At 48.5% G+C, this 26,804-nt stretch overlaps 1 protein-coding gene across 7 annotated transcripts in view; it reads left to right on the top strand.

Moving 5' to 3' along the window:
- RIPOR2 (RHO family interacting cell polarization regulator 2) overlaps positions 1-26,804 on the top strand; it is a 275,758-nt gene that overhangs the window by 212,118 nt on the left and 36,836 nt on the right. For all 7 annotated transcript variants that reach the window (XM_059399570.1, XM_059399569.1, XM_059399567.1 and 4 more), the window contains 7 exons: positions 8,999-9,125; positions 10,432-10,587; positions 11,331-11,409; positions 12,925-12,948; positions 14,015-14,068; positions 18,383-18,532; positions 22,577-22,640. In XM_059399570.1, coding sequence (XP_059255553.1) covers positions 9,025-9,125; positions 10,432-10,587; positions 11,331-11,409; positions 12,925-12,948; positions 14,015-14,068; positions 18,383-18,532; positions 22,577-22,640 — 628 coding nt within the window. In that variant the 5' untranslated portion in view covers positions 8,999-9,024. The remainder of the gene's footprint in view (positions 1-8,998; positions 9,126-10,431; positions 10,588-11,330; positions 11,410-12,924; positions 12,949-14,014; positions 14,069-18,382; positions 18,533-22,576; positions 22,641-26,804) is intronic.

The raw sequence follows: 26,804 nt of genomic DNA, 5'->3' as shown, positions 1-26,804 counted from the left end.
CCCAAAATGTGGAGCCTATATCTAATTAGGAGAAAATGTCAGACAAACCCAAACTAAGAAACATTCTAGATCTCAGCTGGTCTGTACCCTAAGAAAGTGTCGATGTCATGAAAGACAAACAAAAGCCAAGGAACCATCCCAGATTAGAGGAGACTAAAAGGCACGTGACAAGAGAGACAGTGCACGATTCTGGATCAGCTCCTGTCGTGTGGGTGGAGGGACGGCCTGTGGGACCGTACTGGGGACGATTGGTGAAATCTGAATAAGCTCTGCACATTAGATAATAGTATCATGCTCATGTTTCATTTCCTGATATTAACAATCGTACTATGGCCATGTAAGTGAATGTCTATGTTCTTTGGAAGTACACATGGTTGTATTTAAAAGTAAATTTGCATCTTATTTGCAAATTGCTCAATGGGGAAGAGCAAATATACTTGTAAATATGTATATGCAAACTGCCCTCAAATGATTTAGGAAATAATGTGTGTGTGTGTGTGTGTGTACGTGGGGAGGATGACAAAGTAAAATGTGACAGACATCAACAAATAACGAATCTGGACAAAGGATATAGGAGAGCTTTTTGTACTTTTTTTTTTTTTTTTACCACTTTTCTGTAAGCTTTAAATTATTTCAAAATCACATTTTTTTAAGTTGGTTTTTGAACTATGCTTCCCAAGCACTCATGTGTTTAGTACTTATCAGTGTTTAAAGTAGCACAGTTTTGTAATTATCTAAAAATTGCTATATTCAGAAAGATGCTAGTTTCCAGCTTTGTAGCTTTTACCTCTCCAGATCATTCCCGTCCTGGAGGTAGCCAGTTTTACCTCTGTTATGAAACTTCTGGTGGCCTCTGTCTCCCTGATCTTCCTCTCTATGGAGAGAAGTTTATAGCTTGGTTGAAGAGAGAAAATATTCAGGAAAATCGTTATAATACAGGTGGATCCCTGAATCTGTGAGTTCTCAGGGGTGATGCTCTAGATTTTACATTATTACTAACAGCGAGACTTCTTAAGCACTGACTACATACCAGGCATTGTGTATGTTTGCTCATTGGCACATCACAAAAATCCTCTAAGGGTTTGTCCTTTATATAAATGAGGACCCTGGGGTTGAGAAAAGTAACATATTGAAAGTTCCAACAACCATTAAGTGTCCAGCCCGGACTGAGCCCAGATTCCTGTCCTCTCTACCCTGCTGCTTTCCTGGAGCCTGAGACCGAGGTCCTACTCCTTGCTATTCCCCACATCAACGATTGTCTCCCACCTGCTTAGGTATGGCCGTATCTTCCTCTCCAGTTACATTATGAAGACTGGTTAAAGCAGAGATCCGTTTGGGTTCTCTTTGGATCTTGGACGATGGTCGAAGCCCGCCAGTGCTGAGTACACCCCATATGTATACTTCATTATGTCTCAATTGAGAGAAATAATCCCAGTTCCCAGAGATGCTGAAGATGAATTTCTTTCCATTTCTCCCAAGTTCATTGAACTTTACCTTCTAGAAAGCACTCCTAGATTCTAGGCATGTTTTCAGGCAGACATCCTACCATCTGCAGGAATGATGAGAAGTCAGGTTTCTGAGATGTCTGAGTAGCCTTGCAGTTGTAACCTTGAATGATGCCTTGATCTCAGCTGGACCTCATAATCCTTGCCTGTTAACACAGGGAGAAAATACTACTCCCAATCTATGGACACCAGATTGGAGATCCAGCAAGTTTGGGACTCGCCCAAGAGGCCATGTTGGCTTTTCCGTCTCTTGAGGAATGAGGCCACGCTGGGTTCTATAGATTTCTGTATCCCTCCAGGTCACTTCTTAGTGTCGCGTGTCATGCATGCACTTATTATCTGGTTAACAACGTTGGCAGCCCAGAAGCAAATATTAGCATTGACTTCATTTATTTTAAAGCAGTATGTTACAAAAAATAGCCAATGACTTAAATATATCTACTTTTTTTTTTTTTTTAAAGATTAGTCAACTTCTGTAATAGGTACCTTGCAACCATATAATGAGCAGACACCTATTTTTAGGATTCATCTTAAATAATCATTTAGCATAGCAGGCTATTTACATCTGGCCCACATGCCTCTTTCAGACAACTGAATTATACTTCTGCTCTTGACCAAGCTGTGGGGGAGCATAAACAGGATGGCACCGTTAGGAAGCAGAGCCGAGGAGCACAAAGCGGGCATGCAGAAGTGACTCAGAAGATGCAGGGGTGGGGGAGCCGCGTGCAGCGTCCTACACGGCCTCGGGATCAAATCCCGAAGCCATCACCTCTCAGGTGGTTGGTCATTGATTCAGCCTTTCCCTTTTCAAGCCCTGGTTTCTTCGTACTTCCCCTGGCAGAAGGAATGGTAACTTTCTCTAAAAATGACTTTTGAATAGCTTTATTGATATAGAATTCGCATACTGTGAAATTCATTCATCCTGAGTGTACAGTTTAGGTCTTAGGAAGTGTGTCCAGTTGTCTGACCATGACCAGAGCACAGTTTTAGCATGACCCCACGGCCCCTCAAAGGTGTCTCCTGCCCCTGTGCCTGCTCCCCTCCTTGGCACCAAGCAAACCCTGGCATTGATGAGAGTGTTTGTCACCTTTGCCGGCGTGTTGCCCCAGCCACCTTCCACCTGACCTGCTGGTCATGGTCCCATCTCAGAGGATTGGTCTCAGTCTCACTTCTGGGGAGAGTATAGCTTTGGAACTGTGGCGACTGTTGGTTCTTAAGTAGACCCTCTCCTCTCATGAGAAATGCTTTGGTGAGAACAGAGATACCCCTATTGGCATCATTCAGAAATCTCAGATGTGTCATATCTCCTATCATTGGTGGGAATCTTCCAAAATTACCCATATGTGTTCTTAACCAGAAGATTTGATTAAATAAACAGAGTAAAGCACCCTAAAAGCCTTTCTCTTCAAGGGTTAGGACAACGTCATGAGCTTTGGTGTCCCGCGACTCAAGCATGAGCTAATGCTAATTGTTCCCTCATTTCCCAAAGAGAAACCCTGGTGTCACCCTTGCAGGGTCCCCCTGCCTTTGGGCACATCTTTAAATCAGAAATAAAAAGCATGTATCATATAGACTGGTTGGATTTCCTTTTACTTTCCAAAGGAGCACACGAACTCTGGGGTAGACCCAAGTTCCCTTTTAAAGATAATTTAAGGAAAAGGCTCATTTATAAACCCCTCGACATGGCCCTATAAAAAGAATCTGATAAAAATAAGCAGGTTACAAAATTTAGCATGGATTATGTTCCAAATCTTTATGTTTTAAATGGAAAGGAGAGACTCGAGGAATACGAAATACACCGAAATTCTACTGGTGGTTGTCCTCGGGTGACGGAGCAGGCTGGTTCTCTCTCACCGTCTCTGTCCTGCCTTCTTTCCACTTCTTTTGTATTTTCCTGATATAGCAGAGTGCTTTTATGCTTAGAAAAACTCAAAATAACCCAATAATTCCCATTTCTGCCAACGAACCTCAGTATACTTTAACGGTCATCTTCACATTCCTTCTAGCAGATGAGACCGTCTGTCCATTTCCTTTATGGGTGACTCCATGCCTCTCTGAGTTAGTCGGCATGGAGACTTGCCCAAAGGAGGTCAGCCTGTGACTGGGTTCTCGGGGTCCTTACCTTAGCAGCCCTAACCTCACGGGGCCCCAAGAGGAACGGCCTCAGTCTGGGGAGGGCGGGTTCCAGCTCGAGCCAGTCAAACTCCCAAAAGCGGACAAGGCCGCTGATAAAAATGCAGTGGAACACAGACCTGTGACCAGGACTGAGCTTTTCAAAGGTTTTTCTTCCTCTTTTATGACTTCTGTTGGGAGTGTAACCACGGGCTGTGTGTGTAGGGCCCTGCTGAGCCATAAAAGCCCTCATCACCTGCCACGCAAGCAACTCTCTGGGGGTGATTTCTACCACTCATTCATTTCTTCTTGACAGTTGGCCGCCGCTACGCTCCCCAGAGAGCTGGCTCTAACCCCCCACCCTGAATTACACTCAGATGGGCACATTCTGTTTCCAGTCTAAACACGGCAGGAGACCCGCTGGAGGGAGGGAGGGAGGGGGTGTCCTTGATCCCCAGGGCTCTTTTTATCTGCCTCAGCCCCTTCCCCAGACCCTGCCATCCCCAGGCTCTGTGCCCTTCTTCAAAAGCTGTCTGCTGATTGGAGGAGCTACCTTCTAATTTAAACAAACTCGAGGACTTTCTGTCCAGGGGTGGCGGCGGTCCCTAGCGCCCACAGGGGCCCAGGGCACCTGTATCCCTGCGTTAGGATGTGTGAGATCCAAAAGCCCCTGGTCTGTGCTGGGATCCTATCACTTTGCACGAGAGGAAGAAGCCGTAGGATTCATTGCAGAAACAGCCGAGAGAAACAGCTGGGGCCTTCTGGCTTGTTTTTCGAAGAGGCTCAGCTCCGAACGGGAGGGCGTGTTTAAGTCAAGGTTCTTGGGATTCTTTCCAGAGGAGTTCCATCTTTCTCATAGATTGGTGAGGGGGGAGAACTGCCTGGTAAAACCTCTGGGTCTCTTGGGACAAAGCACAGTGAGGAGCAGACCCCCAGCTTGATCAGAGGCCTGAGAATTTGTGACACCAACCACATCATTTCTTAGAAATCACATTTCTCCTTTGCAAGCCTTATAAATGTACACAACAATGTAAATATACTTGCTACCCAACACTTAACCAGGTATGTTCTTTTTTTTTTTTTTTTTTTGTCCTTTTATAAATTGAAGCATCATTGACAAGCAATAGCCTATGAATTTCAGGGGTACATCACAGCAAGTCACCATTTTTCCACATTATGAAGTGACCCCCAGGAGAAGTCTCATTGCCATCAGTCCCATCATATGTACTCTTTTGTGCGACATTCTTTTTCCTCCAGTCCTCACTCGGGGCAGCTCCAAATGTCTGCAATTCCTAAAAAGATTTTTGCATGGCGGGGCACCCAGGTGGCTCAGTCACTGAAGTGTCTGCCTTTGGCTCAGGTTATGATCCCGGGGCCCTGGGATCGAGCCTCATGTCGGGCTCCCTGCTCATCTGGGAAGTCTGTTCCTCCGTCTCCCTCTGCCCCCCGTCTTTCTCTCTCTCTCTCTCTCCAATAAATAAATAAGTAAAATCTAAAAAAAAAAAAAAAATTATTTTGCATCATACAAATCATACATAAATATATTTCCTTTATGAAAACGAATACAAATATTAAAAGATGGCTGACCCCTCTGTCCCCCTGCTCTGTAGACAGTCTTGGGGACGTTTTCTGAACTTTTATATTCCACGCACACGATTGTATGTTGTTCTGTTTGTAACACTCCTGGTGTCACACTCTGTTTTGTTCTGCAATTTGTCCTCGGATCTTTCTACGTAGGTCTATTGACTTTAAAACTGCCACAGAAGATCCTGTCCCATCGTTTTGCCTTAACGTACTGACCATTGCCTGAAAGATTAGCGTGCCTATCCTGTCCGTTTCTCCACTGCTACATTGCCTATCGTGAGCAACCCCGTAGAGGCCCCTTGGTGAACTTGAGTCTTTGTCTACAGGACAGACCAAAGAGTAGATGTATGTTTTACTTCTCGAACACCTGCTGCCAAATTAACCTCCAAACTTTGGGTACCGCTTTCTACCCCTAAGGACAATGATACTGCCGTTCCCTGTGGTCCTTTTTTTCCAGTTAAGGCTTTTAGGCCAAAGGAGCATCCACTGTTAAGATGTAAATTTTCCCGAGAAAATGACTGGTTTTAAGTCTTTAAAGCCTTGAAAGGCAACCGTGTCGTTTTGGTGATAGTTTGGCTGGATGCTGGGAACACCGCATCCGTGGGATTTCTAGGAAGCCAGGAAGGAGCCTGCAGACTTGGCTGACTCATCGGCCCGAGGTGGGAGTGGAGTCACCAAAAAGGTGATAACAGAGCGTCTGTGGGAGAGCTTGTAAGTGGGAAGGAGCTGGGAGAGCTAGAAGACGGGTCTGGGTCTGGAAGAACTGGGGGAACTAACCCTGCTTCAGAATTAAGGGTGTGGACGGGGCACGTGTGTGATTACTCTCTTTCCTGAGACCTCCTCCTCTGTCTACCCCGTTCCCACTTTCTCCCTTCCTCCGGGAGCCTGACTATGTGTAGGGACCGCACACACTAGTCTTATGACTCTCCTGGGGCGGCGGGGCAGCCTCCAGGAGAATGGACCTGCAGGATAGAGATCTCAGCCTAAACCAGCTCTCGGCCAAATTCTTTCTCGCTAATGATCATTTCTAAGACCAGAAAGGCTCATTCCTACCATCATCCATTCAACCTCTAAGTATCATGAAAAGCTTCTCAGGGTTTTATCCATCCCAAAGCATTTCACATTCTGAGAACCTTAGGCAAAGGTTTGTTTTAGGCTCATGACCTTTCCTTATCTATCGCTTAACTAAGGAAGAAGGTGAATTATCCTGCCATCTGGTTGATATGTTTTACTCGCTCACTGTTCAATTCATTTAACAAGACAGTTAAACTCTGCAAAGAGAGGCTTATTTAAAACTGAATAGTCCTTTTTAAAAGTTGGATTTGAGAAATTGTAGCAGATTATTTTAACTGAAGTTTCAAAGTTTCAAAAAAAATCGAAAATTTCAGCCAACATCACCCCCCCCTTTTTTTTAAGATTTTATTTTTTTGAGAAAGAGAGCTCAAGTGAGTCCACAAGTAGGCAGAGTGGCAGGCAGAGGGAGAGGGAGAAGCAGGCTCCCACCGAGCCGGGAGCCTGATGCGGGGCTTGATCCCAGGACCCTGGGATCGTGACCTGAGCTGAAGACAGACCCTTAGCCGACTGAGCCACCCAGGCGTCCCCCCACCCCCTTTTCTTTGCTGAGACTAAGAATCACCTGAGGGCCTTTTCAAAGTCTGGATCCCCACGTGGCACTCTGCATTAGTTAAACTGAATGCCTGGGAAAGGGGAACCAGAGGCCCGTAGTGGAAACTACCAAGCCAATGGATAAGAGAAAAAAAATCTTTTTGGCTTAAAAATTTCTAGGAAGTACAAGATAACTGTGCCATTAAGATATTCTAAATGCATTCATTCTTTTCCTGTGGTCAAAGAATTCCATAATGCAACAGTAGATCGAGTGAACAGTAATTTAAAGAATGAGATACAATACTTATAAAATTTGTCACATTTCGGAAAACCTGGGTGGCTCAGTCAGTTGAGCCTGCGACTCCTGATCTCTGCTCAGGTCTTGATCTCATGGTCATCAGTTCAAGCCTGAATTGAGCTCCACGCTGGACGTGGCACCTATTTGAAAATATTTTTTTTTGCAGATTTAAACCTTATGGTGCATTTTTGTTTATAACACGAGTACAGAAATAACACAAACTGTAGCGTCTTCTTGATGTTCATGACAAGTTTGCATGTAGACACCAAGGTCGCTCAGGCATGCTTTCTGCACCTGAGCAGTGGACAGACCCCTTCGTAAGCGGCCAAGAGCACTTAGGAGAACCTCATTAAGTCCTGCATTTTGTCCTGCCACTGGTGCACTAGATACGAACTTTATTGCGCTCACACACTTCCACTTTATCAGTTTGAAAATTCTAAAGAATGCCTGCGAAACTTAAACTCCCCCCCAGCCCCTCCCGAGGCTGGAATGGAAGGGGTGGGACACCAATCCCAGTCCCATCCAGGTCAGAGAGCGAGCGGGCTGCCTCCTGCGGGGCTGGCTGGGCTGGGAGTGACTCAGCACCTGTGCATTGCAAGAATGCCTGCAGAGCCCAGAGCGGTTCTTCTGGGGGGCAGGGGAGGGAATGAGGGGACTTAACAACCAGCCGCCCTCTGGGGGAGGGGCCCTCCGTTCTCTCTCTGGGGAAGCAACTCAGGCCAACCTCCCTCCTTTGCGGAGCTGCCACGAGTAGCATTGAGTAAGGCCTGGCTGGGGGCGGGGGGGGGGGGGGGGCTCTTCCCTCACACCCTGGCATCCTATCCTATCTCCTGGCACATCTGGATAGACGGGAAGTTCTGCGGCCGTGTCTCTTAGCTGCTTAGCTCGCTTCCTGGCTGGGTCTTTCGAGGACAGTGGTTGATGCCTTCACAAGGGCCAGTATGGTGTCTGCCCACCTTGGAAGCCCTCAGCCTGGACAGTAGCTGCCTCCCCCGCCCCTGGGAGCCTGCTCCTCCACAGTCCCCGGCTCTGGGCTGAGGGTCCCTGCTTAGACCACGTGCTTCCAGTGCGCCTGACCTAGGGGCATAGAGTTCCCAGACAGCTCAGACCCTTCCTTTGGGGGAAATGACCTTGGACTCGCGTCCCGCCAAAGCTGTGTTTGGACAGTCCGTCTTAGTCGTATGTGGGGAGTTGAGACAAGAGCCAAGCAAGCGGGCAGAACGGGGTGGGTGCCTCCCAGCGTCTTCCCCTCGCCCTCGGTCCCTGTGCTCGGGTGTGCGTATCTTCAGAACCTGACAGGAGCCCTTGCAGGAGGGTCTCTGTACTCGCCTCCTTCCGTGAGGCCACGATAGTGTGTGATCCTATCTGAGACTTAGGGGTAGAGAAAAGGAGGGCACGTTGAAGTGAATTCATCACTAAAGAAACCTAGTGTTTTCAGCCATCTGGCTTCTCAGTGTCAGATTCTCCCCTGCGATTGGACTGGGTTTTGAACGTGATTCAGGACCTGGCTGACGCTTTGACTTGACCTATTTGTGTGTTTCTGCTGTTGTTTTTCTTGTTGAACAGAGGTAAACATTCCAAAGTGTTCATGTATTTGAACTTTGTCTTAAATATAGATAGATAGATAGATAGATCTATATCTATCCCTGAAAAGAAACCTAAACCTAAAATGACTGATAATTGTGTGCAGTTTCTATCTATTTCTGTCTCAGGAGGTGGGTACCTTTTTTTTTCTTCACCCGAGAGCTGAACCCTTTGGCTTGAAAAGAGCAGGTTGTAGGACCCAATGGTCTCATGACTCACCTCACCTCACCTTTGCCATTGTTGACAAGCGGAGTGTTTTTTCTGTCTGGACCTGCCTGTAATTTGCCCTAATCTTTCCACTCTCTTCCAGGACTACCAGCCAGACTCCCAGAAATCATGTTGGTAGGATCCCAGTCCTTCTCGCCAGGGGGCCCCAATGGGATCATCAGAAGCCAGTCCTTCGCAGGGTTCAGCGGCCTGCAGGAGAGACGGTCCAGGCAAGTCGGGCGTGGTTCTGTCCTGGGATGCGGCTCCAGAAGGATGTGTGCTCATGCCCTCAAGAGGATCTGTGAGCGTGCAGCCTTGTCAAAACTCTCTCTCTCTCTCTCACACACACACACACACTCACACGCTATAAGATTATTTAAATTTCTTTCATGGAGAAGATGTAACGTACCAAACATTAGGTGCTGTAGTTTCTTTTCTGTCATCTAGGATTCCTCCTGCCAAGCAGATGGCTGAGGATTTGGGGTAAGCTAGCAGTTTGAGCGCCTGGCTCTCCCCGCCCCCAGCCTTTGGTGCGCACATTTCCCACTGCAGGCACGCTGGGAGACTGTGTTTGCTGTATGGTTGTGCGGTGGGGAAAGACAGCCTCTGCAGAGCGGCTCTGGGAAACAGATGTCCTTCAGAAACAGGCTTGGGAAAGTCAGTCCTCTGGTTTCTCTGGAAGCTCCCTTCCTCTAAAATAGGACTTCGGGGAACTCAAGCAGGAACATATGGGTCACGAAATAGGTACATGGAATAAGCCTGGCCTCAGTTTTTCTGACGCGACAGAGGTTTTGGGCACTCAGGGGCCTACGTGCTCTGGCCTGTCATGTCCCCTTTGGTACAGACGGTTACACAGAGGAAAAGAATCACCTCGGAGGCACAGGGCAGGCACCTGCTGGACCCCGGGGTCACGGCTTTCCCTTAGACAGTGGGTCGGTGAGGTTCTGGCCTCGCGGTCTCCCAGTCAGATCTGTGGTTGGGCTCTAAGTTGTCGGGTGTCCGTCTCCCCCTGCGGGCTGCTCCCTGCCACTAACAGGAACACTGAGTTTTGTGTTCCACCTAAAGATAATGCCCTCCAGAGAAAGCAAGCTTAAAAAAGCCGTTGGTTCGGCTACATGAGCCTTCCTTGAACACCGTCTGGCGTGGCCCTTTATCCAGAAACTCCTTGTTCACATCCTGGTTGAGGTTAGTGGACGCTTGTGCCAGAAGCTGCGCAGCAAGCGTCTTCTTTTCTTTGGCTTCTACCCTTCTGCTTCTTTGTTTCCTTGGAAGCACTTGTCCTTGGCTTTCTGTAAGGTTTCAGGGGTGCAGGATATCTTCTCTCAGGGTCCCTGACCTGACTCTGGGGAGCCTCTGCCATGTCAAGCTTCCAGATTTCGGCAGTTTATAAATCTCATAGCAAATTGACCTATAAACCACATGTATGATGGCTCAGCTGTTCAGCTACTGGGGACCCCGTACCTTCCCCAAATGACACGAACACAAACACAAGATGATTCAGAGGGTAAACTCACAATTTCCTTTTCCTCCGCATAGATGTAACTCCTTCATCGAAAATCCCTCTGCGCTCAAGAAGCCTCAGGCCAAACTGAAGAAGATGCACAATTTAGGACACAAAAACAACAACCTCCCCAAAGAGCCTCAGCCTCAGAGAGTGGAAGAGGTCATCAGAGCCTTGAAAAACGGCCTCGAGTAAGACCATAGACCCTATTAGCCGCCTACAACGTTTTTCCTTTCTAAAATCCTCGGGGGCCAGGAGCGGAGTGCAGGAAAGTTTTTCGAGATCATTGTAAAGTGTCTATTGCTGTAGTAGGTATTTTATTCTCGTACTGTAATCGAGGAAGCCTTAAATGAGTCTCAAATATGTGAAATATGTTGGGTTTCTACATCACATCCATAACCTTGAAGGAGATCCCAACTAGTGATGTGTTTAACTCGGCACAGTGTTGGGTTTCACGTAAACAGCGGTGGACAGACAGCTCTGACTTGGTGATCGCTGAGGAAGGATTCTGAAACCTTCCCGAGTTATTTTATTACATAGTATTCTGTATATGTATTATGCCCTATGATCCCAAGATTGTTGGCCCAGAATAAGATCTCCCTGGTATGCGGGGAGAGTCTAGAGCCGGTGCTGTATGTAAGGGGACGGAGTTCTGTGAGCCTGGACCACCCTTGTTTGGCTGCACTCCCTCCCCCACTGCTTTTTCTTTTTCGGACTTTCCAGCCTCACCAGGGTTGTCCTTTTTGGCTACCTGGGTGGTACCAGAAATGACTCCTGGAGCTTTCAGAAAGCCGAGAGATTAGGAAACACACAGCCACTTCCCCCCACCGACTCTGCCCTCCCCAGAGCAGGTCCCGGCTTCCTCGTCCCCTTCGGAAGGACAAGGTCAAAGCCAGCACAGAGCTCACGAGTATGTGTCCTGTTATTTTTGCAGTGAGTATCTGGAAGTTCACCAGACAGAGTTGGACAAGCTGACGGCTCAGCTAAAAGATATGAGAAGAAACTCTCGCCTGGTAGGTACCGTCCAGTCATTAGGAGGTTAACACAGGATTCCCTTTTTGGACTAAGAATCTTTTTTTTTTCCTTCCTACTGGATGGGGCTGTATAGCTGGGGAAGGGGAAGAGGTTGGGGACGAGCAAGAACCTTTAAGAAAAGCAGATCCAAGGGGCAGAATACTATCTGCTCCCTGATGTGTGTTTGAGAAAGAGGTTAAATTTCTTCTTAATGCTTTATTCTGAATACTTCTCAGTATTTTCCAAGCATGTTGATGTGGATACGCTTTATAATCAGGAAAAAAAAATATTAAACAGAAGCAACTGCATGGTCCTACTCTAAATCATAAAAGGACAGGAAAAGTTGGGGTGCTCCTAGCATTTTGTTAACACAGAATTTGGAGCCCAGAACTACTAAGAAAATAGGGTAGGTTAGTGACATCAGCGAGGGTGAGGGGACCCAAGTGCACCTGTTATGAGAAGGTGGGAGGAGTCCCTATGCCCGTTGCGTTCTGTTTCCTTATGCTCCAGCAGCTGGCAGGTGGCCTCTAGTCTGATGGCTTTGTGAGGACTTGTCTGGTTGACCTTTACACCTACAGGTCGCCTGTGTACTATTTTAAATGATTTTGTTCAGTTCGAAGTGATCTTACACCTTAATGTCTCAAGGTGTCAGAAAGCCTAGAAAAAGTCCACGTGCTAGGAGATACGGCAAAGCCTTAATGGCTGTCGCCTCCTGCTGCTTTCAGACACCTGCTAAGATGTGCAGTGGTGTCCTTCACAAAGGCTTAGAGACTAAAAGCTTTATAGAAGTTAAAGATTTTACACCCCGATGATGTTAGAGTAGGAACCACCCCATCTCTGTGGGGAGTGACTCCTTACAGGATGGCCTTCCACACTTCCGAATGCCCTTGACCATCCTCAGTGGCAACACATGTTTCTCCTTGGAGAACAATGGTGAATGGATGCAGGAGCTCCAGCTGGGACCTGGTGTTCCATAAAAAAAAAACAAAAAACAAAAACGAAAACACCTCCTGATGGGGGACGTGGGAATGGCGTGTCGATTATTCTGTGATATTATGAGCACACAGGAAATGAACTTGCTTAAAAAACAGTTTGTGAAAGGCTTATCACGGCCCTCCAGGACGCTCCTCAAACACCACTTTTGTATGTTTACAGGGGAGGGCGAGTGTTTGTTTCCCTCTGACCCCTGCTCCGTTCTCTGTTAACTTGTTTTCCTTATTGAAAAGTTAACATGAATGTGTGTGCCCCTCAGGGAGTAAGAGAGGAGAGGGGAAAGCAAGTGAGAGCTTTGGGTGCAGAGAGATTACAGTGGAACTCTGGAGACACGGAGAATAAATAAATATCAGCCCCTGCAAGTACTCTGACTGCTCTTTCAAATAACCCAGCAGAACTTGACAGGAGTGATCATTTCTTCCCCAGTAATGCAGAAACGAACACTGAATCCCTCTGTTGACCTCAACAGCAGTTTGGAGGAAACTATGTTCTAATCCAGACACCTTTTTTTTTTTTTTTAGGGTGTGCTATATGACCTAGACAAGGTAAGTTACCATCCTGTGCGGGAGTGTTGGGGGAAAACAAAACACGGCATGTTTGCGGAGAGATCCGTGATTTCCTTTTTAGGCATAATCAGATCTCCAAGAACTGATGATTTTTCTCAGCCTAGTAAAGGTCATGCTTTTCTCTAATGAGGGGTTTGAATAAGTACCATGATCTGTAGCTCCAATAATGTTTTCAAGGTCATGTCCATAAAAATGCCACCTGGTTGTAGGGTTTCTCCGCGTGCTGGTAAGTTCAAGAACTTCCAAGTGTTGGGAGGCCCTTACCTGTTGTTCTCTCTAACTGACTACCGTGTTTCATCAAATTGAAGACCTCTCTGATGGGAAAACACCGCGTTATTTTCTATGGCTCTAAGGGCCAAAAAAGTGATTCCAGGTAAACCCTGGCATGGTTTGCTCTATTCGCTTAAAATCTGTATCTTGTACTTCCTGACAAAACTCTTCTAGCCTTCTTTTAAATGTAGATTGTGTTAATTACTCACAAGTGCTCCTGCCACTCCCTTTGCGTGCCTTTTCATATACACGTCATTTTAATGCTGAATCACGGTGTAATTTTTTTTTAAGACATTTGAAAGGGTAATTAAACTTAAAGCATGTAATAACAATATTTATAACTCCAACGAGGAGATGACCCATGAACCACTATCATTATATTTGAGCACGTATAGACAGCAGTTTCAAAATGCACCCCGGTTTCGGAGACACCAAACTGTAGGGGGGTGAGTTCATCTTCAAGATGAAAAAATATGTTGCTGTCTTGCCCGAAATCCAGCAAATTCCATTTGATTGGCCTCCCTCGGTGTTTAGCACAAAGATTCCGATGACTAACTCCAGTTCATCTCTCGGAATACACGTTTGATATTTTAGAAGATGCTTTCCGAATTGTTATCAGAGATTCTCTGAAATAGCCAAGATGGGCAGAAAGGGGAGATATTTAGCATTTTCTGGTAATTTGGAGGATGAGATTGGGAAGAAGATACTCGTGCCAGTCGAGATCAGTTAAACTGGTAATGACTGTACTTTTTCAAACAACTTCTTTTAATTTCAGCAAATAAAAACGATTGAAAGAGCCATGAGACGCCTGGAGTTTCACATTAGTAAGGTAACGAAGTTCCTGTTGTCTGGGCTGCTGGGTTTCTGTTCTCAGTCACTAATCCGTACACCTTTGGTCTAAGCACGGCATCCAGTCCACGGAGAATTGCTCACCTAAGTTGCTCCTAAGCTGAGTCGCAGTTAATTCTTCCAACAGGCAGGAAAGATGGAGAAGCAGGAGAGGACCTGACACTCTGGCACAGCTCTGACTCTCCTGCAGTTCAGCAAACATTTAAGTGGCTCCCACAGAGCCTCCTGCTGGGCTCTCAGCTCTGTGCAGTCTTCCTCAAGATTGAACCAAACTCACCGTACCAGACACTTCACACTTGCGTTAACTTGACCAGACACTTCACACTTGTGTTAACTTGTACTCCATAAACGTCTTCATGAAGCCCTTAAAAGTACTTAGAACAGCTGCCATGTATGTCCCCAAACTCATTCTCAAGCTCCCGGCTCCTGTCCTTCCTCGCATGGCGTGGTTTCCAGGCACATTTTCTTCCATCTCTGTCGCCTCAATGTGGGCCATTTTTGTCAGGACCCCTGACACCCAGCCCCAAACCCTACAGGTGGTTCACGGATGGTCCAGCCAGGCTCGCGTGGACTGGGACTCTCAGCCCCTTGCTCTGGACACTACCACGCATTCCCCGGGCAACCTGACAATAGTTCCCCTTGGGAGCCACTAAATCCCACCAATGGTAATTCCTGTATCCAACCACGTGCGTCGGTCTCTCTTGCAAGCAGAGAGACTAGAGCCCTCAGCCGATCTCTCTGCGAGGAGTCAGAAGCCATCATTTCCAGTCACATCCTCTCTGGGCTGAACCGGACCCATGCAAACCTTGACTTTCCGCCCTGTGTGGGAAGGGACATGCATTCAATCTACATGATCCTCAGAAGCCTTTCGTTTTAAGATTCTGTGATGAGTTAGATGTATAGAAACGGACGTACATGCAGCTGCCTTTGCATGTTCCCACTTTGAAAAATATCTACTACCTGGGTGAATCTGAAATTACTCCCATTTCTGATAAACTCTGTGACTAACACAGTGACTTTACTTCGAAGGTATCTGTGTGGCAGGCAGGTGCTGGCAAATCACTCTTGTTTGGTTTGAAGCGCAGCAAGGAAACAAAATCGCACTCGGGTGGGAGAGTATTTCTCCATCTTTTAGCCATTGTCGTTAGCCAGGACCATCCTGGGGGTCACGAAAGGTGGGGAGTCATCTGTTGTGCACAGCACACCTTCCAAGTGGTATTGAACTGAGCAAGCCCACCAGTTGACTTGGTGAGTCTCTGCTGACATAGGGGTGAGACCAACACTTGCCTACAGACTGGCAGTTCCCACTCGAGTGGGTACAGAGTTACCCTTTATCCTGCGGGCTAGTTCCATTTGGCTAGGATAGGTTGGCATTGAAGTAAAAACAAAGAATTAACTCTCCTCCAATGCAAAGTAACAGACTGCATCTTTAGGGCTAAACCGGTGTCCGCATGAGCAGTTTTCTGTAGAGAGAATTACAGTCTCAGACTTGAGCAAACCCAGTAGTGGGGAGAAGGGTAGAAGGGGCAGCTTCCCAGGGTACCCCGTGGGTGAAACAGTCTGGGCGGCCCTGGAAGAAGGATCCGCTCTTGTGTTTCTAGGGGTTTTGTGGAGGCCAACCCCATGAGAACGATCTGCAACGTTTATGTAAAATTCCAGATTCCAGCCCAGCCCTAAATTACCGAATCCAGAATCCCAGAGAGGGGGCCTGGGCATCAGCATTGTAACAAGCTCACCAGACGAGTCTTAGCTTGGCATTCGTGTATGACAGCCCCCCACCCCGCCACCCAGCCAGCCATCAGCCCCAAGATTTCATCAGCAGATTCACTACCCAAGACCTTACATCTGCCTCTTAATCAGAGACAGACCCATCGACCCCACAGATAAAAGGCTGCTTTCCAGAGTTTGGTCATTGCTCTCAGCAAAGTGGAGTGACTTGTTGAGGGAAAGAGCAACAGAGAGTCCTGTAACCAGACAATAATTTTAGTCTGTTAATGTGCCTCTTCTGAGCTGAGCATGATTGACCTCCAGACAGAGACAGCAACGGTGGAAAATTCTGCCTACTCTAACGGGGCCTCCTGACACTTTGTCGTGAGCCCCCGAAAACCTGCCTTCAGAACAAAAGAGGGATTCTAACCTCTGAAACCATCATATTCATCTCCACCTTCCTCTGGTCTACGGCCATCTGAGGGAATAAAGTTTGTCCTGAAATGAAAAATTCAAGTTGTCCGAGGCAGGTTCCTGCCTCGCAGAAGTCCCGAATTTCCTTTGCCTGTGCCAAAGGCTGATGTTCGTGTCTTTTTCATCTGCCTGCAAATTCCTGTGGTTAGCTGGCACACATGCTGACGATGGCGGAGAGCACAAGATCGTGGACGTGTATATGATCAGCAATAACCAGGTGTCTTCCCCTCAAGCACTATCGATACTTGGAGCTGGTCTTTGTTGTAGGAGACTGTCCCCTGTCCTGAGGGACGTTTTGCGACATCCCGGCCCTCTGTCCCTACCAGATGGCAGTAACACCTCCCAGCTGCGATGCTGGAGAAAACAGCTCCAGCTTTTTGCCAAATGTCCCCTGGGTGTCAAAGCTGCCTTGGGTTGATGGGGAACTGCTGTCTCTGAGACAATAAGCGCTTATCACGCTTATAGAATGTGTCCGATCCACAGTCACTTACAAACAGTATATTATTGTTTGGAAGTGTAAGCGTAGATGTATAGCAGAGAAATGTCTAGTTCTGAAATGTTCAGTGTTTGATCAAGTTTTGACCGTTGTGCTTCACCCTCATTTTTTTTTAAAGATTTTATTTATTTGAGAGCAAGCATGAGCGGTCGGGAAAGGCAGAGAGAGAGAGGGAGGGAGCAAGAAGCAGGATCCCCGCCAAGCAGGGAGCCCAACTCGGACTCAATTCCAGGACCCCAGGATCATGATCTGAGCCAAAGGCAGACACTGAACCAGCTGAGCCATCCAAGTGCCCCTCTTCAATCTCATTTTAAGAATAATTTAACAGATTTGTTTTCTCTATTGTTGAGGCTCTTTATTGAAAATGATTTTTGGGGGGCACCTGGGTGGTTCAGCAGGTTAAGCCTCTGCCTTCAGCTCAGGTCATGATCTCGGGGTCCTGGGATCAAACCCCATATCAGGCTCTCTGCTCAGGGGGGAGCCTGCTTCCTCCTCTCTCTCTATCTGCCTCTCTGCCTACTTGTGATCGCTCTCTCTGTCAAATAAATAAAATCTTTAAAAAGATTTTTGGGGGGATTTTATTTATTTGAGAGAGAACAAGAGCTAGGAGAGTGCTGTCCCTTGAAGAAAGACAGGGGGAAGCAGGCTCTCCGCCGAGCAGGGAGCCTGATGAGGGGCTTAATCCCAGGACCCCAGGATCATGACTTGAGCCAAAGGCAGAGGCCCTATTGAAGATGATTTTGTAAAGTCTTGACTCAAGTTCTTTTTAAAAAAAATGCTAAATGTAGATGTGTGAATATCACCTTGTGACAATACTCTTAAAATAAAATGGTAGGAGCCTTGTGGAAATCCTTCCCATGCTTGTTCCTTATGTAGAAGACTGTGGTCTCCATCACCCAGTACTTGGCTTACACAGCCTACCAATGTTAAGTTCATTTTTATTTCATGAATTTGAAAAGAAAGCTCAGGTTAAAATCTGCTTTGAAAGAGAAAATGGATCCCAGTGGCTAAAACAAAGGTGATTTGTCTCCGGCTCAAAGGATGATGCTTCAGGGGTTAGGGAGGGCCTGGGGTGGCTCAGTTGGTTAAGCAGCTGCCTTTCCGCTCTGGTCGTGATCTTGGGGTCCCAGGATGGAGCGCCATGTGGGGCTCCCTGCTTGGAGGGGAGTCTATCTGCTTCTCCCTCTGCCTCTGGTCCTCCCCCTGCTTATGCTCTTGCTCTCTCTCAAATAAATAAAAAGCTTTTAAAATAGTTTTTTAAAAGATTTTTATCTATTTATTTATTTGACAGTGAGAGGGAACACAAGCCAGGGAGTGGGAGAGGGAGAAGCAGTCTCCCCACCAAGCAGGGGGCCTGATTCAGGACTCGATCCCAGGACCCTGAGATTATGACATGAGCCGAAGGTAGACGCTTAACCAATGGAGTAACCCAGGTGCCCCAAATAAATGAATAAACTCTTTATAAATAAATAAGTAAGAGGATGATGCTTCTATCAGAGCCTCCTTGCGGGGGTCAGAGACTAAACATCTTCCGGACTGAACGATGGCCGGGGTCTCTCCTTCCGAACGGGGTTGAGCAGTGCTGTCCCTTGTATTCCCTCCTGTGACTCCCGACAGGTGGACGAACTCTACGAAGCCTACTGTATCCAGAGACGCCTCCAGGACGGAGCCAGCAAAATGAAGCAAGCGTTCGCGGCCTCGCCGACCAGCAGAGCTGCCCGGGAGAGCCTGTCGGAGATCGGCCGCAGCCACAGGGAGTACACGGAGGTAGGTGCCGGCCAGCGGGGCGGGTGGCCGGGGACTGCCCGGCAAGGTCATTCTGCCCTAGGGAGATGTCCTACTGTTTGCCTCTCCCGCACTGTTCTGGGGCAGTCCGTGGGATCGTTTAAGATGACCGTCCGGCCGTTCCATTGGTATTTTGGCTCAGAGTCGTCCCTGGACGCCACAGCCTTCACTGGCCTTTCCTGGTCCCTGAGCGTCGCTGTTGGGCACTCATCTCCTTGTGCCTTGGAACGTGCTTGCTCACAACCCTGAAAACCCACACGAGGTCAGAAGCTACGAAGCCGTTCACTGATTAAAGTCCTCCGGGTTCCCTGCTGCCCTGTAGTCTTTGCACAGGCAGGCTACCGATGCCCGTCTAACATTTCAGGGGCTGCAGGAGTAAGCCACGAGGCCCTGGTTTTTGAGATTCTAAGTACACGCCAGAATTTTCTAACGTCCAGGCTAATCTGGCTTTATTCCTGGAAGTGGAACGGCCCCAGCGGTTAAGATAGCTGCGCGGAAAGCTAGGTATCACCAACGCCCCTGCCTGTGATGATTTTATCGTAAGGAAGTCCCTTTCCTTCTTGAAGGAGACAAGACAAAGAGCCACGAGCAGAAGTGGGCCTCCCTTGGCAGGAGAAGTGGGCCTCGCTTGGCTTCTGCCTCTGAGGCCCCTGAATCTGACACAGGGAGCCCTTCCCTCCTCCTGGGGTCACCTGATACCAAGTGTCCTTGATGAAAGACTGAATTATTCAAGCAGCAGGGCTCACTATCCCCTGGTCTGCTCAGAGATCGAATTTCATGAATGAAGTCATCAGCCTCCTGGGGGCTCATGAGGGTCTGCCAGGCGGTTCCCAGCGCTGAGCCCCTGTCCCAGCCTCAGGAGGGACCCTGTGGGTTGCCTTGTACGGTCACTCTGGGAGCGCCTCTGGTCTGAACTGTTTGTCTCTTTCTGTAGTCCAGAAACACGGCTTCTTCACCTATGTTGCCCTTTCAGATGAATGCTTGTTAGACACATAAAATACAACACGTGGAATCCAGGAACTCAAAGGAAACCCATGATACTGAAATAGTTACTTCAGTATTAGCAGTCCAGTTATCAAAATACCTTGAAAGCAAAATAATTTTGATGCAGTACTGTTTTGTTTATGCCACGTTATTATTAGCGCATCAAAATTAAATCATCAGCTCTAACATTGCCACAAGTTATTGGAAGTTATGAAATTTTAAAGCAGCACAGAGTTTGAACGACTGTTCCCGGCTGGCGTGAGCACGCAGGTGATTTCCATCAGTCGGAGCCGCAGGCCCGCCTCACTGGGGCTCCCTTCCTATCTTTCTACACTTCCACGCCATGCATTTCACGTAGAGGTTGTGAAATCACGGGGACTTTCTCTTCCCGCATCCAAGTTTATGGGCCCCGGGGTCGAGACTCTGGGTTAGAAGCACCCCGGTTCGTGAGACCTCATTTGTGCATGGCTCAGGAATCAAAGAGCACTTAAAACGGGCCCTTGGACTCCAGGAGCAGTACCTGACCCACAGCCCGGAGACGCTGCCCGTTCTAGAACATTCGTGGGCTCGTTTCCGAAATACCCATCCTTGCTCAGGTGCCAGCACGTGGCGTCTGACTTCGCTCCCACGTCTGGAGATGTAGAGGACTGTTTCAGCCAGAGGAATGGTGCCTTCGAGGAGAGAGGAGTCAGAGTTCCGTAGCGTCCTGCCTGACATGGCTGGTTTTTTATCTTCGTGACCCAGCGGGTCTGGGATTTGAACACAGAGAGAATGTTTTGGGTGAGAGCCTCGGGGGGCTGAGCCAGGACTCATCCCCAGCTGCCTGGGTGCCACAGAAGAGCCTCCAGACCGCAGAAGTCCTCACTGGCTGTACCAGTGCCCCCCCCCCAGCCCCCGCCCCAGGTTTTCTGGAAGTCACCTGTGGCAACCCTGCCTGGCACGCTGACATCACAGGCATTTGGGGAAAGTGTCCTGTGTTCCTTCCCCGAGCCGTGCAGGGCTCTAAGAGAAGGGGTTCACGATACTGAGACTTTGTTTCAGGCAGCGCAGAGCTCAGACTTCAGGAAGTTTCCCCAGCGTATGCTAAGCGATCCGAGGCACCAAGAGCTCACAAGGGCAAAGTGCCATTCTCTCTCTCTTTTATTTTTTTTTTAAAGATTTTATTTATTTATTTGACAGACAGATCACAAGTAGGCAGAGAGAGAGGGGGAAGCAGGCTTCCAGCTGAGCAGAGAGCCCGATGCGGGGACCCTGAGATCATGACCCGAGCAGAAGACAGAGGCTTAAGCCACTGAGCCACCCAGGCGCCCCAACATTTGCACCCCATCCGCACACCAGTGTGGGAGAGCGATCTTCTGAAAGGACGGAGGCACAAACAGGAACAGGACGCTGTCACCTCACTCAGCAACCCTGAAGTCCTCAGCTCCCAGAATGCAAGCAGGACCACTCCCTGTCAGGGCTCCCGGGGAGGGTTCGTGGGCGTGGCCACCCCTGGGGGCAGGGCCCCACCCTGGAGGCCGGCTGCTGAGGGAGAAGACAGCAGGTGCCACCCCACCCCCACTCTCGGGGGTGGGGACAGCCAAGGTCAAGGCGGCTTCCAAAGCTGAAGCCTGCTGAGCTGCCCAAGGGCCCCACTGGGGAGAGCCGCTGACCGCTGACCGCCCTTTTCCTTTTTTGATCTCGAGCTGCGATTGCTCCGTGTAGGTCCTAAGATCAGGAGGAAGTAGGGCGGGCTGGGGTAGTGGCAGGTCTAGCCACACTCTTAGATAGTGTCCCCCTTTCTGCCTTCGGGGTCCCTCAGCAGCAGAACGAGCGGGGGACTGTGGTCAGGCCCAGGAGTCATTTTGGGGGGCACCCTCGTCTTGCCGCAGGAACCCAGCCGCACTCACTCGGTAGGGGACAGCCCTGTGGCGACTTTGCACCCACAGGAAAGTGGGGACTAGCATCAACACCGTCGACCTTTACCCCGGGAACGTCTTGCCGTGTTTCCTTCGCTTCTCTCCCCTCTGCTCCATTTTTCATTCATCCTTATGTTTTCGCTGAATCATTTGACAGTAAGTAATGGACGTCGCGACACTTGACCCCATAAGTATTTGAGCCCAGAACCCACAGTGGTCGCCTGTGTTTCCCGGGGACAAACACAGGCCATCCCCACAGCTAAGACAATTAGCCAGCTGAGGGAGTTACTGGATAGCCTGTGCGTTTTCAGACGCCCGCTCTTTGGTCTGGTCATGTCCTTGAGAGCTGTTCTAGTGCCTTGTCCTGCTAATTGTCAGGATCTAATGGAAGGTAACAGGTGGCATTTGGTTTTTATGCCTCCTTAGCCCCTTTTGTCTGGAACTTTTCCCCCGCATTACCATTTTGTAGAATCCAGACCACCTCTTGCAGAGTATCATGTTCTGGATTCATCGATTTATCATACAATTTGATGAGCTCATTGATGTAACCTCTGAATGCAACACAGCAAGTCTTCTGCTGTAGGAGATCCCAGGGTCAGAGACTTAAGAACCTTGATCTTCTCCCTTTAGGAGAAGACTACTTTCCTTCTTCCTTTTTTTTTGGGGGGGGGGGGGATTTTTATTTAGTTCTTTGAGAGAGCGAGATCACAAGCAGTGGGGGAAAGGCAGAGGGAGAGGAAGAAGCAAGCTTCCCACTGAGCAGAGAGCCTGACGTGGGGCTCAGTCCCAGGACCCGGGATCATGATCTGAGCTGAAGGCAGATGCTTTACCGACTGAGCCACCCAGGTGCCCCCAGACTGCTTTTTTTCTTATCTAACATCCCATTCCTCATCACTGTGCATGGAAATAAGTGAATTGGTTCCTTTGTGCTCTGAATTTCCAGTACACCAGAAGGCTGGCGTAGACCCGGGGTGGGAGGGGACATTTGGTCTGGGGCTGGGGTAGCTCCCTGCAAACAGGTCAGTGCCCCCTGGTGTTCAAGACCTCCAGCCTTAGTTGTCTGTTGGCTGCTCGAATGTCACGGGCTTTGAGCTGTTGGTGACCAAAGTCTTGCGCTGATGCCAGCTTTCTGTTCTCGTCACAGAATATGTGCACCATCGAAGCAGAGCTGGAGAATCTACTGGGGGAGTTCTCCATCAAGATGAAAGGTACCCTGTGTCTCCCCCGCCCCTTCAGACAGTGAGGCACCATCTCCACAGACAGAGCTCCCTGGAGTTTGAGGGCACTCACTATTTTTATTTTTCTTGCAAAGCCACCCATGCTCAGCCCTCCCCATTTGTGAATGTGTTGATGTTCTAGAACCTTCTAGTCCGAGACTTGCCTACACCCTTAAATCTTTATTATGGCACAGCCTCAAGCGTACACAGAAGCGAAGAGAATGTTAACAATGAACCCCATATCACCTAGACTGAATAATTAGTAGGATTTTTGCCACATTGACTTCATCTGTTTTTCCATTTGATGATATATAACCCAGATATGTGAGTCTGCCTGGGTGTATTTAAAATCCCTTAAAGAACAGGGACTTCTTACATAAATAACCACAACAATATTATCGCATGTTAGTAAAATGAATACAGCTCTGTTATTAATCCACTCCATTACCCAGTTTCCCCAGCTGCCTCAGAAATGCTTTGTACAATTAGTTTGTTCACGCTGGGATCCAAATAAGGTCCGTGTGTCATGCTTGGTCATGGGGTGTCTCTTGGGCTTCCTTTCATCTAAGCAGACCCTTCCCGTTTTCCTCCTACCGTTGAAACTGCTGCTGTACAGAATATCCCACGTTCTCCCTTTGTCTTTTGGCTTCTTTGTGGTGTTTCAGTTGTTCCTTCCTGCTCGTGTTTTCTGCAAACTACCCACCCATTACTGAAGGGTATTTATTTTTAGTGTAAAACCCACAGAGGACTGCGTTTTCTTCCTTTGCCCAGTGTGTTTCCGGCGTTTGCTCTGGAAAGCTCTGACGTGTAGATTGGTTGTTGATCTCTTTACCGTGGCGTGTTTGGAACAAAGAAGGCCCACCAGGGCTGGGAAACGGAGCGTGGCCCAGTGTTGCGGGCAGGGCTCTCCGATCAGCCACAGCCCCCTTTGTCTTGAGTTTGGGCCCATTAACTGTGGTAAAGAGGGCTGGGGCGCAGGCGCTCTGGTCCTCACGTTCCTGCAGCACCTTGATCCCTGGGTTGTTGCTAATGGAGACTTAATCACCCTCTCCATGACTTTTTGCAATTAAGGGAATAGATAAGGGGCACTTTTTTTTTTTTTTAAGTGCTCAACAGGAGAGCTTCGTTTTCTATTTTTCAAATGAGTCAGCAGGGCGCTGTTTCTGTCAAGCGCTGGGCACCCCCATGAGAATGTGAGAGCCACTCTGAAGGAGTTACTTCTGGAATAACAATGACCTTGGCCTTCAGCTTCCCCAGGGGCTGCATTCTTCCCTAGAGCAGACCTGAGTGTGAATTGGGTCCCACGGAAGTTCTCCGTTTATCATTTTCTCCTTTACTGTCTTCGTGTTGGGTCCTCACCTGAGCTGCAGGTTACAAAACCACTCAGGCTCTGTTGCGGACCCAGCAAGTCAGGATGATTTCATTAGCGGGATGGTTCTGGAAAATAACTGCCTTTAATCAGTGTTTAGCAGAAAGCACGTTCCTCTTGTGTCCACCGACACTTGGCACCATCCATGCAGCCCGATGGGTCTCACAGCTGAGAGAGACTCAGGTCACACACATCTTCTGGTGGTGAAAACAGGGAGGACCAGATTTCCCTGGTTTCTGTTATCCAGTGCACTCGTTTTTGGCGGGGTGATCATTTCCCCCTGGGTGTTAAATGACTTGTCCCAGAAGTCACATAGCAAGTTGGAGTCAAACTTGAGACTGAATTCCAGGGCTCTGGCTTCTAGAACATTCCCAGGCTCAATCTCCTATAAGGAAGGAGGTTCAAAGAGCCAAACTAGAAACTGTTGCTCAAAGCATGGTCTCTTCTGTAGGAAGGTCATCTCCAGTCCAGCCCACAGGCAGCATGGTGGTCAGGGAGACAATGGTGCTGGGGGCCCGCCATCCCTGAGGGACCTGGGCACCAGCTCTATCACAGCCCTGTGTCCTAAAGGGTTGTCCTGGTGACAGAACCTCCCATTTGCTGAGCTCTTCCATCTCTGCCTTTCCCTGTTCCCGCTCTCCTGCCTGGTCTGCTTCCCTCGTTTCCATCTAGGCCCTTGGTTTCCCCCAAGGGGACTCTAGGCCTGAAAGATACTGTCCTTTTTCATTACACATTACTCTCCCTTTGCACTTCCCTAATCTAACATGAAAACTCAGAAATGACAACCAGGAAGCCTGTCAGAGGGAACGCCTCCGTGGAAATCTTCCTCTCTCTCAGTAAAGAGAAGCCTCCTCAGGCTGCCAAGAAATCTACATCTTCGCAATCAGCTACTTTCTTATCTGTGATTCCTTCTGGTAGAACATAACCACCCCCCAACGGGCAGACTAATGTCCCCGGAGGAGATCTCATAATATTGTCAGACCTGGTAACCCAACTTCCTCCCACCACACCCTTCCACACTTCCCTTTCTGCCACACCCAACACAAAGAAAACAACCCTTTTGGTTTTGTGTGAATGTGTGGCCTCCTGGGGTGTGGGTAGGTTGATGATAAAAACAACAGCTGGGTTACAGAGCTCCTGCTCTCGGCCCAGCACAAGGTTGCATCCCCATGAGTGGCCCCTGGCTTTGAGTTCCACACAGTCCACTGGAGAAAAATGGATGTAGGAACCAGTGCATTCTAATTCGGTAGAACGAATGACCCCTTGGACCAGTGGGGTGGCTGGCTTGTCTCCGCAGCCTCCAGCAGGGCAGGGACGAGGAGAAGGGCGCCACTCACCTATCTTGAGGGAGGGAAGCAAGAAGGCAGGAGGAACTCCCCACTCTAACATTTGATTTACAGCGAGAGGGACTGTTCTGGGCAGGTGAATAGCAATGGGATGGTGTTCACCAAAGAGGGGAAAACATGTTGACAAATGGCTGGTGGACGGGCCAGGTGGGAGCCCATTCTAGAAGAAGAGCTATGGCCGTCCATGGGCACTGGATCTTAATGTGCCTTGAATGTCAGGCTAACGAGGGAGACTCTGCTTAGCCGGGACCTAGATGAAAAGTGGTCTCTCAAGGAAAACTACCTCTCCCAGCTCTTGCTTCATTCCAGTGACGTTCCAGGCAGTGGGTATCTCCAAGCCTGTGTCTGCCTCTCCAGCTTTCAGGGCAGGGCATACCTTGACAGAGGGAAGAACTACCCATGAGCTCGTAAATCTGCACTATTGATACCTGGTCAATAAATCAGGAAGGCCTGGAACAGAACTCCTGTCTGTTCAGCTGCTTGACTCCTTTTCTTAGAGCAGAAAGTGTGACTTCCTTACCTCGATCACTCTCCATCCGCTGTGGAACTGTTAATATTATCGCGAATACCCAGCCATCCTTTTCTGTGTGTATATGCTGTCAGCATGCGTGATCTGCTCTATCTTTAGAAAGGAAGGTCTTCATAGAACTGGCAAAAATGGGGAGCATTCTTCCGGCAGAAAAGTCTCTGAGCACAGGAAGGAAAGGTGTAGCATCTGGGCCTTCCAAACAAGGCCAGAGAAGAGCCGTTTTCTCAGTAATGGGTGTTTACAGTACAACAGGCAAAAAGGTGCAGAAAGACGGATCATAGAAACAAAAGCCCCCCCCCACCCCCGCCAGATGCTCACCCCCACGATGGTCTACAGAGTGACCATAATGAAAGCTCTCCAGACAGTGCAATAGGAATCACAAAACTGCTGAGAAAACATGAATCTTCCCCCAGCGGTGAAAATCCCAGCAGGCCACTGGCCAGGTTTGAAAGACATCAAGCTGCAACTGGAATTGCCCCACAAGACATCAAGCTGCAACTGGAATTGCCCCACCGTGGGTTTCAATTCTGCAAGCAGCGTGGTGATTGGCTTACACAAGCCGCTAGAACCTGAGGAAGCAGAGCCCCAGACCTGCTTTGGCCTGGCTGGTGCTGGTTTGCAACCTTAAGCCAGTAATCAGCACCGTGGGTGATACTGCTACGAACAATTTCAACAGGTTTTGCTTCAATAACCTGGGCTTATAAGCTCGAAACCCATCACTACCAAGTACCTTTCTCTCATTTGGATAAACTCAGATATGAAATTTCTGGTCATTTTGAAAGGGGGGGTGGAAACCCTTGAAAGCATTTTTCCCCCATACATACCTTGACCCACACGAATACCTGGTCGGTTTCTTTTTTTTTTTGTTTGTTTGTTTTGTTTGTTTTTTTAACCAGGCTTCTGTTGTAATT

This window comes from Mustela nigripes, chromosome 5, assembly GCF_022355385.1.
Source record: "Mustela nigripes isolate SB6536 chromosome 5, MUSNIG.SB6536, whole genome shotgun sequence".
Classification (NCBI taxonomy): Eukaryota; Metazoa; Chordata; class Mammalia; order Carnivora; family Mustelidae; genus Mustela; species Mustela nigripes.
The sequence above is the reverse complement of the archived record's forward strand: the minus strand, read 5'-3'. Positions and strand labels throughout refer to the sequence as shown.